The sequence below is a fragment of the Microtus ochrogaster genome, linkage group LG2 (genome assembly GCF_000317375.1).
Source record: "Microtus ochrogaster isolate Prairie Vole_2 linkage group LG2, MicOch1.0, whole genome shotgun sequence".
In the NCBI taxonomy this organism is placed as follows: Eukaryota; Metazoa; Chordata; class Mammalia; order Rodentia; family Cricetidae; genus Microtus; species Microtus ochrogaster.
Window position 1 is genome coordinate 6,872,443 of NC_022028.1, and position 18,137 is coordinate 6,890,579.

The 18,137-nt window shown below is 41.0% G+C and overlaps 1 protein-coding gene across 3 annotated transcripts in view; it reads left to right on the forward strand.

The window, feature by feature from the left end:
• LOC101997958 (24-hydroxycholesterol 7-alpha-hydroxylase) overlaps positions 1-18,137 on the forward strand; it is an 88,093-nt gene that overhangs the window by 40,511 nt on the left and 29,445 nt on the right. For all 3 annotated transcript variants that reach the window (XM_013350974.1, XM_005359803.1, XM_005359805.1), the window contains exon 8: positions 16,762-16,895. In XM_013350974.1, the coding sequence (XP_013206428.1) occupies positions 16,762-16,895 (134 nt within the window). The remainder of the gene's footprint in view (positions 1-16,761; positions 16,896-18,137) is intronic.

Here is an 18,137-nt window from a genome sequence, read left to right on the forward strand (position 1 = left end):
ATATGAATGAATGACTTAATCACTGTCTGCCATTTTCCTCTTGCCAAAACATGGATTCTTTCTCCAGAGTTATTAGTTAGTTTCTTACAGAATGCTGTTTCAGTGTCACGGGAAGCTGTGGACAATGGTTTGTACCCTGCCACTTGTATTTTATTAAAATACTGATTGGCCAGTAGCCAGGCAGGAAGTGTAGGTGGGGTGACCAGGCAGTAAGTAGAGGCAGGGTGATGAGAACAGGAGAACTCTGAGAAGAGGTAAGAGTCAGTCTGCAGTCATCACCCAGACAAAGAGGAAGCAAGATGAGAATGCCTCACTGATGAAAGGTACCAAGCCACATGGCTAACACAGACAAGAATTATGGATTAATGTAAGATGTAAGAATTAGTTAATAAGAAGCCTGAGCTAATAAGCCAACCAATTTATGATTAATGTAGACCTCTGTGTGCTTCTTTGGGAGTGAAAGGCTGTGGGACTGGGGTGGGGGGGGCAGCAAACCTCAGTCAACATTGGGAGAATCAGGGTTCCCTTTTGTGGAACCCATAGAGGGAGTTTAAAAACTAAATCAGAAAGAATTTGAGGGCCATTTTATTAGAGTTTGAGAGAAGCAGCAGGCAAGTGTTATAGAAGCCATGGCAACAGCCTGGAGGAGCATGGGAAAGAGGAAGAAAGCGTGTCCTGCCTTCTGGGCTAGGACCAGCAGTGGAGCTCTGCAGGCAGCTGCAGATGTTGTGAGGTGTTCAAGCAAGATTGCAACAGCTCAGAGTGTCAAGGGAAGTGTGCTTCAGACTCAGGCCAGTATGTGAAAAGCAGAGAGAAAGAAGTCAGAGGGAAAGTTATTATTTTGCACACTTAGCAGTAAAGATTTGGAAGCAACTGCCTTGAGAGGGTTTCTGGAGGGCATAAGTTTATTTTGTTTTCCTTGAGGGGATAATTATTCCTCCCATTCCAGTGGCTTGCCTTCAAGCATATATATATATCTCGTGACATGATCTTCTGGCTAGGTGATTGACAGGTGCTGTTGGGTGAGCTTAAGAGAAAGGACAATGATATTTAAAGTGTCTTTGAGATCCATCAGAATAGCATATCTCCATTCAGGCCCTTTTTTTGACCAGTAGGAATTAGATTTTCTTCAATAGGCTTCATCAAAGCCCACCTTTTTATATGACACTTTAAATTTTAAGGAGGGGAAATGTGATGCTTCCCTTTCTCCTGTTACCTTGGTAACAGGAGGTGGTGTCTAGAGCTGATTATGAGGTAACCCCCCCATCCTTAATGTCCTCCAAGACTGCTGATGTCTCTTTAGCTACCTAATATTTGACTAAAGAAACATTCATTCTTCGTGTTTATTACATATGTATGTATATCTATTTGTATGAGGAAAGGGGCTTAAAATATGAAAAAACAGTGGAGTTATCTTTGAAATCCTTTGCTGTTCTAGTTGACTCATTCCTTCTTAAGTCTAAGAAATTATAGTTTCATGACTTATTTTAGAATTTGTTATTTTTCCTTCTGGTTGGGTGACTCCTACCCACCCTTCTAGGCTTATATAAATTCCAGCCACAGGCAAGAGGAGATGAATTCCATTGATGCCTGAATCCTCTGCTCTGAGACTTGTATTATAGTTATTTATATCCTGATGAATTGTCTTGTGCTCGTGTGTCCAAGATCCTTTTAGGCTGTGATTTTTGTCATTTTTATTCCCTGCCCTCCTTTGGAAAGCAATATGGGATATTAGCACGAGTGCGGCTTCTTGTTTGCCGTAAAGGCTGCTGTGAAGCTGTCAACATGTCTCCCTGTGTTGGAAAAGAATATTAGAATATTTATGATGTTGCAATACAGATGTACAAGCAATGCCAAAGTCACTGGGCAAGACAGTCATTACTTTTTCAAAATGATGCACAATTATCCAACTTGGGAGAGAAAACACACCTGGATGGGGAGTTCAATTCAGTGAGTTTATTCTAATGCAGGGTGGGGCCCATGGCCCACTGCATTGTTGGGACCTTGACCTCACAGTCTGATGGGATTGGCTAATTTGTGATCAACACAAAGGGGAAAGGTCTAAGAGAGAGTGAAGTTTCAAGGATGTCTGTCGTCGGGGTTTAGGCAAACAAGCACATGCATGAGGGTTTCACTAGGTGGAAGAGGGCTATAGAAGACCAACCATCTTTGGCAGAAAAGCCCGTCTCGCACAGTTGGTTGGGCACATTAATTTGTTTGAGACTGGAGTATTGGGAGGTATCCATGAAGACTCAATGAAGGAGCTAACATATCTGTGATGTGAGGTAGCCAATCAGTCATTAACATTGCTCTAGCTCCTCCAGCATCGGTTTGAGCTACATATAACACAGGTATGGGGCTGGAGAGATGGCTCAGTGGTTAAGAGCATTGCCTGCTCTTCCAAAGGTCTGAGTTCAATTCCCAGCAACAACGAGGTGGCTCACAACCATCTGTAATGAGGTCTGGTGCCCTCTTCTGCCTGCAGACATACACACAGACAGAATAGTGTATACATAATAAATAAATAAAATAAAAAAAACCCACAAGTATGTTTTGAGTGTGCAATGTCAGAAGTAGGGGATCATGTTTGCATCTTCTCTCAATCATTGACTAACAGTAAATTACAGGCAATGCCAATTTCCATGGCATCAATTTTCCAGACTTCCCTTTTCCCTTGGTAGCCTTGGGCTAGGTGACCAAGATTCACTTTTATTGTAGTCTTAATCTATCTATCTATCTATCTATCTATCTATCTATCTATCTATCTATCTATCTATCTATCTATCTATCTATCTATCTATCTATGTGTAGGTCACATAATGGCTATTAAGGGCTAAAAGGCCACCACAGAATTCAATCAATTTCTGAAGTTTTGAGGAGCTAGGAAGCTGTTGGAAATGTAACAGAGTTTGTATTTCTAAGAGAGAACATGAGCTTCCATTGGGAAGTAGTTGCGCTTGTGAGTCAGGCCACACTGTAAGTCACAGGCTGGAAGTGAACCTGCATGGTTGTATTAACTGTAGAGCTGACAGAACCGAGTCCAGGTGAAGGAACCAGCGGACAGATGGACCACCTGCCAGGTAGATGGCCTTCTTCACGTGCCCATCCAGGGGTGGTTATCCTTCATGTCAAAACTGGGGGAAAGTCTGCTTGTAAAATAGAATTTCTTGAGGTAAGGCATAGTCTGAAAAATGAATATTTTACAAAACATGGCATAAGTTTGGGCAGGGTTCAGTCTGATCTCGGCAGATATGTAGCATGTTTTTAATGTAAGTCAGTACCTGAAATAACAGCATCTAAATCTCTCATTTATACTTAACAAGAAATAGTATATCATCTCTGTGTAATTATGACTTTTATCTAGAAATTAAATGTGATACATTAAAAATTCCTTCATTCCTTCCTTCTTTTTTTCCATTTGTTTTGAGAAAGGATTTCTCTGTGTACCTGACTGTTGTGAACTTGCTCTGTAGATCAGGCTGGCCTTGAAACTCACAGAGATCTGCCTGCCTTGGCCTCCTGAGTGCTAGCATTAAAGGCATGCACCACCACTGCCAGCCAAAAGTCAGTCTCTCTCTGTCTCTGTCTGTCTCTGTCTCTCTCTCTGTCTCTGTCTCTCTCTCTCTCTCTCTCTCTCTGAATACAAGAGTCATCATTTCTTTTATTTATTTTCAAATATCCTAAGGTTTGATTTTATTGCATTTATGCCAAGCGTTAAACAGGCAGTTTCTAAATTTTACCTGCGACCCCTTCTGCTCCTTTCCTGGCCTCTCTCCGTAGTGGTCTCCGTCTCTACGAGGCTCCGGCTCTCCTGGTGATTACCTTGGAATTCTCCCAAGTGGAGCTTTCTAAATTTAGAGCCACGGGACTGGAACAGCACACCACAGATGAGCGCTGAAATCCCGACAGAACTGCTGCAGAGCCATTTCTCACAGTTTTGACAAAGTGGTCTTTTATCAGAAAGATGTTTGAAAAATCTAGGCTATTTCTTTTGTCTTGTCGAAGAATGATACTTTATTTTCCCACATCACACTGTAATTTGAGAAACTAAAAATACATGATTAAAACACTTGTTTTCCATCGCTTATACATTTGTACATCATAGTTTTAGCTATTTCCACTAGAAGCAAGCTTTCATTCAGTTCTGTATTCTGTTATGTGATATAAAATGTTTCTACAGTACAATTAGTCTAATAGTAATAATTAAAATTAAAAACTTTTTAGAAAATTCTCTAAAAGAGGTCAGAAACTTCACCATGCTTAAGTTCAAACATCCCAGGTCAGAAGTATGCATGTGTTAGAACAGGGAGCGGTTAGAACAAAGAGATATGTTATTTTTTCTCATTAATGTGACAAAATATTAGCCAAAAGCAACTTAAGGGAGGAAGGTTTGTCCTGGGTGAGGTTTGTAGGGATCTGCCCATCACTCAGGAAAATCATGGTGGCAGCAGTGCACAGGGGCTGGTCGCATGTCTGCAGTCACGGGTGGAAGTGCACAGGGGCTGGTCACATGTCTGCAGTCACGGTTGGAAGTGCACAGTGTCTGGTCGCATGTCTGTAGTCACGGGCAGAAGTGCACAGAGGCTGGTCGTATGTGCAGTCACGGGCAGAAATGACAGTGGCTGGTTGCATGTCTGTACAGGGCTCTGCAGTCGGGGGCAGAGAGGGTTGAATACAGGTGCTCAGCTGGCTTACTTCTTTTTCCTGTTTTTATTTGGTCTGTAACTCCAGTCCACAAATGGTACTGTGTTGTAATGAGGAGCGGGCTGCATCCTGCCGCCTGGCTAGCTTAACCCCCGAAATAACCACAAGGAAATTATATTAATTAAATTGCTGCCTGGCCCATTAGCTCTAGCTTCTTACGGACTAACTCTCACATCTTAATTAACCCATTTCTATTAAATCTGTGAATCACCATGTGACTATGGCTTACTGGCAAGATTCTAAACTACATCCATCTCGGGTCGGAGAATCATGGCGTCTGCCACACTTCCCTTCTTCCCAGCATTCTGTTCTGTCTACTCCGTCCATCTAAGGGCAGCCCTATCAAAAGGCCAAGGCAGTCTCTTTATTCAACCAATGAAAGGACCTCCTTCACCAGTGCCACCCACATTCGGGGCATGTCTTTCCTCCTCAGTTACTCCTCTGGGAAATGCTGTCACAGTCTGCCCGGTGGTGTGTCTTCTAGGTCATTTCTTTCAGGTTGACAATGAAGATAAATTACCAGAACGGTTCCCTTTGGAATTCTTCCTATCTTATTTGAAGCATTAACCCCAAATGTTGTCACTCCGTACCTTTGGTCTAGTAGAAAAATATTTATTATTTGTATGCTATGGAAATAGGGAACTCAAACAGCAAAAGAAATAAAAAACAAGAGGAAGGGATGATTGGTGAATTTGTTCAAAAATAATTTCTCTAAATAGTTATTGTAGGGGGAGACCAGTCATTTGGAGAAGTCAGTAATAGGATCTGAATTGGAGGACCTGGCTAACTTAACTGTAATGTCTGTTTATGGAGGGTCCTAACTCATTAGGTCTCCCACAGTTTTAGGATCAAGAGGAATCTGGTTTGAAGCCTGTTTCAGATCTCTGGTTTCTAGTACTGATCACCAAACGTTCCACATCCCTGTTTCATTGTGCTGTAGCCATAAGCTTCTGGGTGAGCCTTAGCCTCATAGCTCGTGACTGACAGCCTCATAGCTGGGAGCCCAAAGGGCAGACAAGACTTTCCACTGTAGGCTGTTTCCGGACCCAGTATAGCATTGACTTCCCATGCCTCATAGTTTTAACATTTTGATAAGGTCAACTAACACTTAAAGATGATACTTGGGACAACCATGATCTAGGTGGTGTGCAGTGAGGCAGCCCCATACAGAAAGGGCAGAGAGCAGATACTGAGACCCAGGAATCAGGATTCCAGGGACAATGGGACACCCCCCTTCTCCTGATACCTTGTTGCCAGCTGCCACCTTTGTAATGCAAACCCCAGCAGTCCCAGACCTTTTCCTTTTGACCACTCCTCATGCATCGAATGGTTTGTACAACAGGCCTTAGTATACACCCCAAGAAGGCTTTCCTTCCCTCCCTCCTGCCTGACTTCTCTTCCTTCCTCCCTTGTGTTCTTATTCTCTCTGCACACTTTAGTTTAGTTTTCCACACACCCTTTCAGGTTGGTGTAGATCACTTACCATACCATATTTAACTGTTTACCTGTGTTTTCTTCTTCTATATAAAATATTCAGATAGCAGAAGTTGCAGGTATTTGGTCTATTCAGTTATCAAAAATGGCTGGCCTATCATATACTCCTCCAAACTCGCCCTTATTACCAAAGTTATCAAACAACCCAATTTATTTATAACAGAAATTATGTATCTTTATTATTTCTCAGTTCATATGGGTTGCTGTGGCACACGCCTCACAGGAATAAGACATACATGGGAATAGATGGATGGTTCTTCAGCCAGGCTGGCTTGTAGACAAAAGGGCAGACATCTGTTATCAGGCTTTCTTTCCAGTGTCTGACCTGAATCCCTAGGGGTTTTCCCTTAGATGCCATGTGTTACCAAATTGCCCTTTCTGTTTGGTACCCAGGAGATGGCTTCACCAGAGGGATAATGGAGCAGATAGAAAAAATCAGGGTGGCTGAGTGGGGAGCACTCTGATAAAGCTGGGGAAAGGCTACTGTGTGGGGGAGGAGGGAGGAGAGGGGAGGGGGGAGACTCAACTGCAGTGTTTTCTTAGATCTCTCTCAAAAAGGAGTACATGTAGAAACCGAGTGCCGGGAAACTGGTCTCTTAGCACAACTGTGCATGTGCTCTCTGAGTGTGTGAGCAAAAGCATCACAGCAACCGTACTCTAAAGAAGCGTGTTTCCTCCCTGGTCCTGTATTTTCCATGGGTTGCTGAGATTAAAATAGTACACTAGGCATCGCACACTTGACCTGAACATAGAAGTGATAAGGGCAGTGAAGACCACACAGAATTTATCATACTTGTAAACTACCGGACCCGGAATAAAAATTGGTCCTTTGGGCAAACCTAATAATAGCTCATTCTCTCCTTGCCTGTGGGCAGTCATAGACTGCTTTCCATATTTTCTGTATTTTAGATTTTATGAACCATAAAATTTCTGTGGCCTCCTATTATCTGCCATTGAAGGGCAAAGCCAACCACAGATGAGTGTTGATATTTTTATTGGAAGGCAAATATTTATAAAAATAAAGCAGTGAGCTGTGTTTGGCCTGTTGTCATTTTTGCTGAACTACAGTCTTATCTGTGAGATAAGAAAGAAATGTGAGGTCAATAGAGATAGATGATAGGTAGGTAAGTAGATACGTAGATAGGCAGATGGACAGATGATAGGTAGGTAGATAGGTAGATGGATAGATAGATAGATAGATAGATAGATAGATAGACAGACAGACAGACAGATAATAGGTAGGTAGATAGATAATGGGCAGGTAGATAGATAATGGATAGGTAGATAGATAGATAGATAGATAGATAGATAGATAGATAGATAGATAGATAGATAGATAGGAAGGCTGCTTGTTCGTTCCCCGTTGCCCAGACACAAAATAGTCACTCAGAAACTATATTATTTAAATCACTGCTTGGTCAATCACTTAAGCCTATTGCTAGATAGCTCTTATATCTAGTATTAACCCATTTCCTTTATTTTATATTTTACCATGAGGCTCATGACTTACCAGCAGGGTTCCGGCTCATCTGTTCCAGGTGGCGGATATATGGGATCTCTTGGACTCTGCCTACTCTCTGTATATATCTTCCAGCCTGGCTATATTCTGTTAAACCATTGACCGAAAGCAACTTCTTTATTTGTTAACCAATAAACGCAATGCATATACAGAAAGACTTCTTACACCATTTGGATGCCAATCTGTTTTATGAAGGCCGCTTGTTTGTTCCTGGCTGCCCAGAGCCAAAATAATCACACAGAAACTGTATTAATTACAACACTTCTTGGCCTATTGGCTTATGCATATTTCTAGCTCACTCTTATCTCTTAAATTAACCCATTTCTATTATTTTATATTTATCACAAGGCTTGTGGCCTACCAGCAAGGTTCCAGCTGGCAGCTTGTGTCTTTCTTGTCTTGTGGCTCCATGGCATCTTTCTGACTCCACCTCCTTTCTCCCAGCATTCAGTTTATTTTTTCCCACCTAGCTCTGTTCTTCCCTGCTATATGCTCAGTTTCCTTATTCATTAACCAATAAAAGGAACACATATACAGAAGGACTTCTCACACCATAGATAGGCAGACAGATGATAGATAGCTAGGTAGATAGATAAATGTAACATATAGGTAGGTAGGTAGATAGATATTAGATGATAGATAGATAAATAGATAGATAGTAGGTAAGTAGATAGATAAACAGCAGGTAGATACATGGATGATAGGTAGATAGCTAGATAAACATAATAGGTTGGTAGGTATATAAATAATATAGGGATGGGCGATGGATAGATAGATAGATAGATAGATAGATAGATAGATAGATAGATAGATAGATAGATAGATAGCAAGCTTGGCCAGTGGTCTCTGATGTGCCAATGCTCAGAGGGAGCTGACAACTTTGTAGTTATATAAATTACAAAACTAAGGCCTGGTGATATGACTCAGAGGATAACTGTACCTACCACGAAGCCTAAAGACCTGGGTCTCTGCCCAGGACCCACATGGTGTAAGGAGGGAACCAACTCTTCCTGAGTTACCTTGACCTCTGTGTGTGTTGCCTGACATACACTCAACCCCCAACACATACACAAATACAATTAGAATGTAATCTTGAAGTGGATGGAATTTCTGGATTAAAAGTTATCAGGGTTGATGAATTATGACCTAGATTCATGGCTCAGCACGAGAACTAAAAGTCCTTTCTTATACACGGACAGAAATCAGAGCCAGGTGAGTGATGGTTGGTGTCAGTACATGTACTTGGACTTCTGACCTAACTCTGATTTAAGTCATCATTTTCACTCTCTAAATTTATTTACTTTTGTGTTTAAATAGAAGAGATAATTTCAAAATCACTATAGCAATAAGAGCAGTTTTCAAATGAGAATATTTAATGAATAAAACACAAGAGAGTCATTTGTTTGTTTATTAACTGACTTGCTGCACTGGGAATCGAACCCAGGACTGTGTACGTGTAAGACAGGGTATTCACAGATCCCTTCCTTTTCTTTGAATCCATCACTGTGTTTGTGATTAGAGTATGGCCCACAGACCTGCAGCGTAACAGCACTGGGGGACGTCCCAGAACTGTCAGTTCCTGGGTCCAGTACATGCAAGGTTTGCACTAAATTCTAATTAACTTAAACATTTTCCCCATTCTAACTCAGAATTGTCTCTAAACCTTTCCCATTGTCTACACGCACAGCTTTTAAAAATTGATCTTCTCTCTTTTTTTTTTATTTTATTTTTTGGGTTTTTCGAGATAGGGTTTCTCTGTAGCTTTGGTGCCTGTCCTGGAACTAGCTCTTGTAGACCAGGCTGGCTTCGGACTCCCAGAGATCCACCTGCCTCTGCCTCCCGAGTGCTGGAATTAAAGGCGTGCGCCACCACTGCCCGGCTATCAATCTCCTACTGTTTTAGAATCAGCCCATTTATCCATTCATTTACCCCATCAGTAATAACGTACAGACTGTTTCCCATGTACGAGACACTGTGTTAGATCATAATCACACATCAGTGGGTATTATTAAATAAATGAGATTCAGAAAGAAATGAAATGTTATTACATTTGGGGAATCCTATGATAATATCATAAGCTGGATTAATTCCTGTATCAAACCCATGAAGATATAATGGCATGGCAGTGAATTGGGGGAGAACTGGGATGGTTCAGGAGAGGCTCTGTTAGGGGATGTTTCACCTGTGACCTGAAAGGTGCGTGGGAGCCAGCCTTTCAAACAGCTACAAAGGGCAGAGGGACTCCTAATGAGGGTGGCACTTGCCGAGTTAATGACATTTGACAGCTAGGACTTTGAGAGATTTACACACATTTGCCTCTCCAGTCCTGACAGCAATTCTATAAGGCAGATACAGTCACTGCTCCTCCTTTATATTAGGCATGCCAGCTGAGTCAGGTGAACAGGGTAATGTACAAAGGTCACACAGTCTCCAAGATTCCATGTGAGGGGCAATAAAAAAGGTATGTAAGCTGTATTTGCCAAAGAGAAAGCAATGGCATTATCTTTCTACACTGAGGCATTTTATACTTCTCTTCAGACATCAACTGGATGCTGTAGAACTTAATCCAGTTTCAGTACTAGCTCCCGGATCTTAGTGGAGACCTTGAAAGTTCAGGGCTAAACCCCACTTTAGAGCCCTCGCGTTAAATAACCACAGAAAGTAGTAGGCCCCAGGTCATTCAAACTATGTCCATCTTAGCTGCAAATTGGGGGTTTCCACAACCCTCCTCAAGCCACGGTGATTTGCCCTAATAATGCAGAGTTCAGAGAAACACTTAGCTTACCATCACTTAGTTATTATGAAGCTTGTTATCACCGATGCAGAGGAGTAGCCAGATAGAGGGAAGCATCTGAACGGGGCCAGCAGTGGGATGTCTTGCCCCTTAGAGCTGGTGTGTGTGACCCTCCCAACACATGGGTGTATTCAAACACTCCAGAAGCGATTTTAGGGACGTTGCCTTTCACAAACGTGGTTGATTCCATCAAGAAGTTAAACTCCCCCAGAAGTTGAGGTGTGGGTTGAGGGCTCAGAGTTCTAGTCCTAGGATCCAGAGTTGATTTCTTGGATAACTTTCCCCTGTCCTCCCAGCATCACCTCACTAACGTCAGTTCGAGTATGGATAAAATACGCTCCTCTCTCCCCTGTCACTCAGTGGTTCACCAAAGTTTGAGGAGCCAAAGAACCAAGTGTAAATTCTGTATTCTGTCACAGTGTCAGTCAGAGGCAGCAGGGATGACTGATCGAAAGTTCTAGCAACTTGGCAGATTCCAACCATTTTTGGTCATGGCAAGACAACAGGGGCGATTGTAGTGGAGGAAGAAAGAGTCTCAGTGTTGGCCATTGTGCTCTGAGAAGCCTTTTAGACTCTCTAACAGAGCCAATGGGTAAAGTGCCCAGTACACAATTATGGTGGCCAAGTGAGCTCCCCAGCACCATGAAAAGCCAGGCATGAGCACACATGCCACTCCTGGGGTTGCAGTGGAGATAGACAGATACAGAGGACCCTCTGGCCAAGCCAGTCTAGTCAGAATTCTAAGCTCCAGGTGTAGTGACAGACTCAGAAAATACAGTGGAGAACAGGAGAGGAACTGCCCAGTGTCGATGTCTGGCCACCACATGTGTGTACAGAGAAGCAGGTGCATGCATGTACACACACACAGACACACACATACAGAGACACACAAACATACACACACACAGATAGAGAGAGACACACACACACAGACACATAAACGTGTGCGTGCACTCATAACCTGACACCTCTGAGGGAAAGGAGCCTCTTATAATCACTGATGGCAACTGATTTTACTTTTGATAGATTTATTATTTTCATTTTATTTGTTTTGATTATTTGAGTCTCCCTTTGAAGCCCCACCTGGCTTGGAACTGTAGACCAGGTTGGCCTCAAACTCTCAGACATCCACCTGCTTCTCTCCTGAGCAGTGCGGTTAAACGGCTGTGCCCCAGGTCCTGATGCACTGATCTTTGTCAGCTGTGGTGACCACTGCGATAAACAAGAGGACCCACTAATGTAGTGAAGAAGCCCCCCCCCCTTACCCTACTGTCCCTGTCTTTGGATTCTATAAAAAGTAACTAAATAGAAAAGTAAAAGAGCTGGGCATGATGGTGAATGCCTTCAGTCAAAGGTATCAGAAGGATCAAGATTGAGTTGAAGGCCAGACCTGGTCTCCATTTGTCAAACCAAAACAACAAAAACAAACAATAATTGTCAGGAAGGAAGGCCAGACCACTTTTAATATCTCTGTGTGTGTGTCTCTTTGTGTGTCTGTGTATGAGTATCTGTGTGTGTGTGCCTGTGTGTGTTTGTGAGTGTGGCTGTGTGAGTGTTTCTGTGTGTCTGTGTGTGTCTTTTAAAATTAACTTTGTTAACATACAAAGAAATGAGTTTCATTGTGATGTTTTCATATGCAAATATCTCTACATATACTTTGTTTTTTTTTCATTTTTTAATTGATTTTATTGAGCTGTACATTTTTCTCTGCTCCCCTCCCTGCTTCTCCCCTTCCCTTCAATCCTCTCCCAAGGTCCCCATGCTCCCAATTTACTCAGGAGATCTTGTCTTTTTCTACTTCCCATGTAGATTAGATCCATGTATGTGGGGTCCTCATTGTTGTCTATGTTCTCTGGGATTGTGATTTGTGAGCTGGTTTTCTTTGGTTATGTCTAAAAGCCACTTATGAGTGTGATATTTGTACTTCTGGGTCACCTCACTCAAAATGATGTTTTCTAGCTCCATCCATTTGCCTACAAAATTCAAGATATCATTTTTTTCTGCTGTGTAGTACTCCACTGTGTAAATGTATCACATTTTCCTTATCCATTCTTTGGTTGAGGGGCATTTAGGTTATTTCCAGGTTCTGGCTATGACAAACAAACTATGTTATGCTATGAACATAGTTAAGCACATGTCCTTGTGGCATAATTGAGCATCCTTTGGATATATACCCAAAAGTGGTATTACCGGGTCTTGAGGAAGGTTGTTTCCTAATTTTCTGAGAAATTGCCATTCTTACATCCAAAGGGACTGTACGAGCTTGCACTCCCACCAGCAATGCAGGAGTGTTCCCTTTACCCCATAACTTCTCCAGCATAAGTTATCATCAGTGTTTTTGATCTTGGCCATACTTACAGGTGTAAGATGGAATCTCAGAGTTGTTTTGACTTGCATTTCTCTGATGACTAAAAGTGTTGAGCATTTCCTTAAGTGTCTTTCAGCCATTTTAGATTCCTCTGTTGAGAGCTCTCTGTTTAGGTCTGTACTCCATTTTTTATTGGATTATTTGTTCTTTTGATAACCTATTTCTTGAGTTCTTTGTAATTTTGGAGATCTGTCCTCTGTCTGATATGGGGTTGGTGAAGATTATTTCCCATTCTGTAAGCTGCCATTTTGTCTTGTTGAACATGTTTTTTGCTTTAAGAAACTTTTCGGTTTCAGGAGGTCCCATTTATTAATTGTTTCTCTCGGTGTCTGTGCCACTGGGATTGTATTTAGGAAGTGATCTCCTGCGCCAATGCATTCAAATGTACTTCCCACTTTCTCCTCTATGAGGTTCAGTGTGGCTAGCTTTATGTTGAGGTCTTTGATCCATTTGGACTTGAGTTTTGTCCATGGTGATAGATATGGATCTATTTTCATTTTCCTACATGTTGATATCCAGTTATGCCAGCACCATTTGTTAGATTGCTTTCTTTTTTTCATTTGATATTTTTTGCTTCTTTGTCAAAAATCAGGTGTTCGAATGTTTGTGGATTAATTTCCGGGTTTTCAGTTCAGTTCCATTGGTCCTCCAGTCTGTTTTTATGCCAATACCAGGCTGTTTTTCGTACTATAGCTTTGTAGTAGAGTTTGAAGTTGGGGATCGTGTTTGGCTATCCTGGGTTTTTAACTTTTCTGTGTGAAGTTGAGTACTTTTCTTTCAAGGTCTGTGAAGAATTTTGCTGGGATTTTGATGAACATTGCATTGAATCTGTAGATTGCTTTTGGTAAGATTGCCATTTTTACTATGTTAATTCTGCCTGCCCAAGAACATAGAAGATCTTTCTATTTTCTGGTGTCTTCTTCAATTTCTTTCTTCAGAGATTTAAAGTTCTTGTCATAGAGCTCTTCCACTTGTTTGGTTAGAGTTACTCCAAGATATTTTATGCTATTTGTGGCTATTGTGAAGGATAATGTTTCTCTGATTTCTTTCTCAGCCCATTTATCATCTGTGAAGGAGGGCTACTCTTTGTTTTTTGTTTTTGTTTTTGTATTTGTTTTAGTTAATCTTATCCTGCTACATTACTGAAAGTGTTTATGAGTTGTAGAGGTTCCTTGGTAGAATTTTGGGGGTCGCTTATATAAACTATCATATAATCAGCAAATAGTGAGAGTTTGACTTCTTCTTTTCCAATTTGTATCCCCTTGATCTTCTTTTGTTGTTTTATTGCTCTAGCTAGGACCTCAAGATCTATATTGAATAGATATGGAGAGAGTGGACACCCTTGTCTTGTTCCTGATTTCAGTGGAATGGCTGGGAGTTTCTCTCCATTTAGTTTGATGTTGGCTGTTGGCTGTTGGCTTGCTGTATATTGCCTTTATTATGTTTAGGTATGTTCCTTGTATCCCTGCTCTCTCTAAGACCTTTATCACGAGGGGTTGTTGTGTTTTGCTGAAAGCTTTTTTAGCATCTAATGAGATGATCATGTAGTTTTTATTTTTCTGTTTGTTTATATGGTGGATTACATTGACAGATTTTCGTATGTTAAACTATCCCTGTATCTCTGGTATGAAGCCGACTTGATCATGGTGGATGGTGGTTCTGATTTGTTCTTGGATTTAATTTGCCAGCATTTTATTTAGTATTTTTGCATCAATGTTCATGATTGAGATTGGTCTATAATTCTCTTTCTTAATAATGTCTTTATATGGTTTGTGTATCAAGGTAATTGTAGTTTCATAAAAAGGATTTAACAATGTTCCTTCTATTTATATTGTGTAGAATATTTGAGGAGTATTGATATTAGTTCTTCTTTGAAAATCTTGTAGAATTCTGAGCTGAAACCATCTGGTCTTTGGGCTTTTTTGGTTGGGAGACTTTTGATGACTGTTTCTATTGCTTTAGCAGTTATAGGTCTACTTAATTTGCTTATCTGGTCTTGATTAAATTTTGGTAAGTGATATTTATCCAGAAAGTTGTCCATTTCCTTTAAGTTTTCCAATCCATAGAATCATTAGGTCATCTTTCTAAAACCTGTACTATGTTCTTATTCACCTCCTTGTTGCCTTTACCCATCTGACCTCCTGTAACTGACTCTTCCCTATAAATATATATTCCATAACTCTCTCTTGTTCTCCCCAAGACTCTTTCTTCCCTCTCCTAGTTCCTTACTACAGTCATATCCTATGTATGTGTAATACATTCATTTCAATATAGATTCTGTGCTTAAGAGAAAACAGACCATTTATTTCTTTCTCAGTCAGCCTTGTTTTGTGTAATATAATGATCTCCAACACTTAAAAAAGACTTGTTTATTTTTATTTTATGTGTACATGTGTTTGCCTGCATGCATGTATGTGCTCTGTGTGCTTGCCTGGTGCCAGAAGAAGGTGTTGAATCTGCCCAGAACTGAAGTCACTGGTTGTGATAAGATCTGGGAAACAAACCCATGCCATCTTCATGAGCAACAAGGTCCAGTGATCTCAAATTGTATCCATTTTCATTCCTCTTTCCACCTGAATATAATTCCACTGTGTATATGTACCACATTTTCTTCATCCCTTTATCTGCTGATGGATGTCTAGGCTGTTTCTGTTATCTTGACTGTTGAGACCAGAGCAACAGTAAACAGGGATATGCAAGTATCTCTGTGTGTACGGCTTAGAGTCCTTTGGGACCACACCCAGGAGATGAATAGCTGCATCACTTGGTAGTTCCGTTTTAGTTTCATCAGGACATTCCATACTGATCTCTGTAGAGGCTGCACCTGTTTCCTCTCCCACTAGCAATGTAGACAGGCTCTGCTTAGTCTACATACATGCAAACATTATTTTCATTTGTTTGTCTGATAGCCATTCTTACTAGAATGAAATGCAATCCTAAAGTATTTTTTGAGTGTATGTGCGTATGCATGTGTGTATGTTTGTATGTATATGGATATATGTTTGCATATGTATGTGTGGATATGGATATATGTGAGTGCCTATGAGAACATGGTGATACTTATCTTCCACAGTTGGGTTTATTTTGCAATGTAATGATCTCCAGAACTTAAAAACATTATTTTTAATATATGAGTGCTTTTATCTACATGTATATATGTGCACCATGTACATGCAGTGACTCTGATGCCTAAAAGAGGGCATCAGATCCCTGGAACACTCTACATCAGCTTGTGGTTGGTAGTGGTCAATGGTAGATGTCTTCTACAAAGCTTTTCTACCTTATTTTTTAAGACAGGTGTTTCAGTGGCCCTGGAGTTTACTGATTCTGCTAGACTGGTTGGCCTATAAGCCCAGGGACCTCCGTCTCTACCTTCTTAATGCTGACATTCAGCCCCACCTAGCTTTTTCCATAGGTGCTGGGGATTCAAACTCAGTTCCCCAGGCTTGCATGGCAAGTCTTTACCAATTGAGCCATCTTCCAACCCCTTAAGGCAGTGTTGATTTGCATCCCCCAATGGCTAAGGATGTCCAGCACTTTTTGGAAACCTTGACTTAACTGGCCTGCTGTATTTTCCCCTTGTGCTGCCAATCTTTTACTGCGATTTCGTTAAATGCAATGGGGGTTTTGACAAGGAAAAATGAGATGAGAAAAACGGAACCGCTTTCCAGACAGGTACCATCTTAGCCATTTTGTAGCCACAGGACTGTTACAGCTAGGGTTAGGTGCCAGTCCATTCTGGCACAGGAAAGAGACAGAATCAATACATCCCAGCAGCACTTTCCTTGGTGAGCTTATCCTGCGTTGATGAGCTTGCTCAAAATCACCTTCTGCTCTCTCTAGCACATCTTTCCTTTAATCTTTAAACAATTCTCTTTACAGGGAAAGATAAGATTAAAGTGTCTGACGATGACTTGAAGAAGCTCCTTCTAATTAAGTGGTGTGTTCTGGAAGCCATCCGCTTGAGAGCCCCTGGTATCATTACAAGAAAAGTAGTCAAGCCAATTAAAATTCTGGTAAGCTTTGGTTTTGTTTGGATGTGATGAGCCTTCTAGAAAAAGTATGCATTTTGTTAAAGTTTTCTAGATTGATATATTATTGATTTCTTCAATTTATTATAACTGAATAGAAATTTATATGTGTGTGTGTGTGTGTGTGTGTGTGTGTGTGTGTGTGTGTGTGTGTGTGTTTGTCCTATACTTTGAAATATGTACATGTTTTGTAATGGCCAGACCAAGTCATTAACCTGTATATTATTTCAAACACTTAATCATTCTTGTGTGAAAATATTTATGCACTCTGTGAACAGTTAGTACACTATTTCTAATGATGGCAAGTACATGGTACACCATATCTCTTTAATACATTCTACTCTTTATATAGAATTTTTTTATTATTTGACCAACATTCCTACTGCCCAGCCCCCGAGAACTACATTTCCAAGCACTAGTTCTGTGAGCCGAATTTTTACCTTTGAGATTACCAGCCTCTTGTCCCTCTGGGCCTGGCTTATTTGTCCTCAAGCTTCTTCTGTGCATCTTTTAAAAATCTGAATGATGTTTCATCTCCACATGCATACCACTTTCTCATTCATCTGCAGACCGGCACACTTTGATTCCATGTCATGGTCACTGTAAAGCGTGCTGCTGTGAACATGAATATGAAGTTACCTTTTTGACATGTTAATTTCATATCCTTGGGCTGTTAACTTGGTAGTTGGATAGCTTGATCACACAGTAGTTCTACCATTAATCTTTTGAGGGACCCTTATATTATCTTCTACATGGCTATACTAAAGTGCATTTAGGAAAAACAGTCTCCAGTGGTTCCCTTTTTGTCTTTGTCCTCTGACGCTTCTGTTTCATTTGATAATACAATTCTAACAAGATTGAGATAATATCCTACGAGGTTTGGTTTTTCATTTCCCTGACAATGATAGTACAAGTTGTTTGTTTCTATAAACTTGTTGAATATTTTGTAGGTCTTCTTTAGTAAATATTTTTGTGTTTATGCATATGTGTGTTGGGCGTGGTGTACATAAGTTCAGGAGAAGGTGATGGATGCCCTGAAAGTGGAGTTATAGGCAGATGCAACCTGCTCAATGTTGGTGCTGGGAATCAAACTGGGGTCCTCTAGCAGATACTGCAGGCAGATACAACTCCTGAATCATCTCTCCAGCCAGTACAATGAGCCCTCTAAACTGCTGCGTCATCTCTCCAGCCAGTACAATGAGCCCTCTAAACTGCTGCGTCATCTCT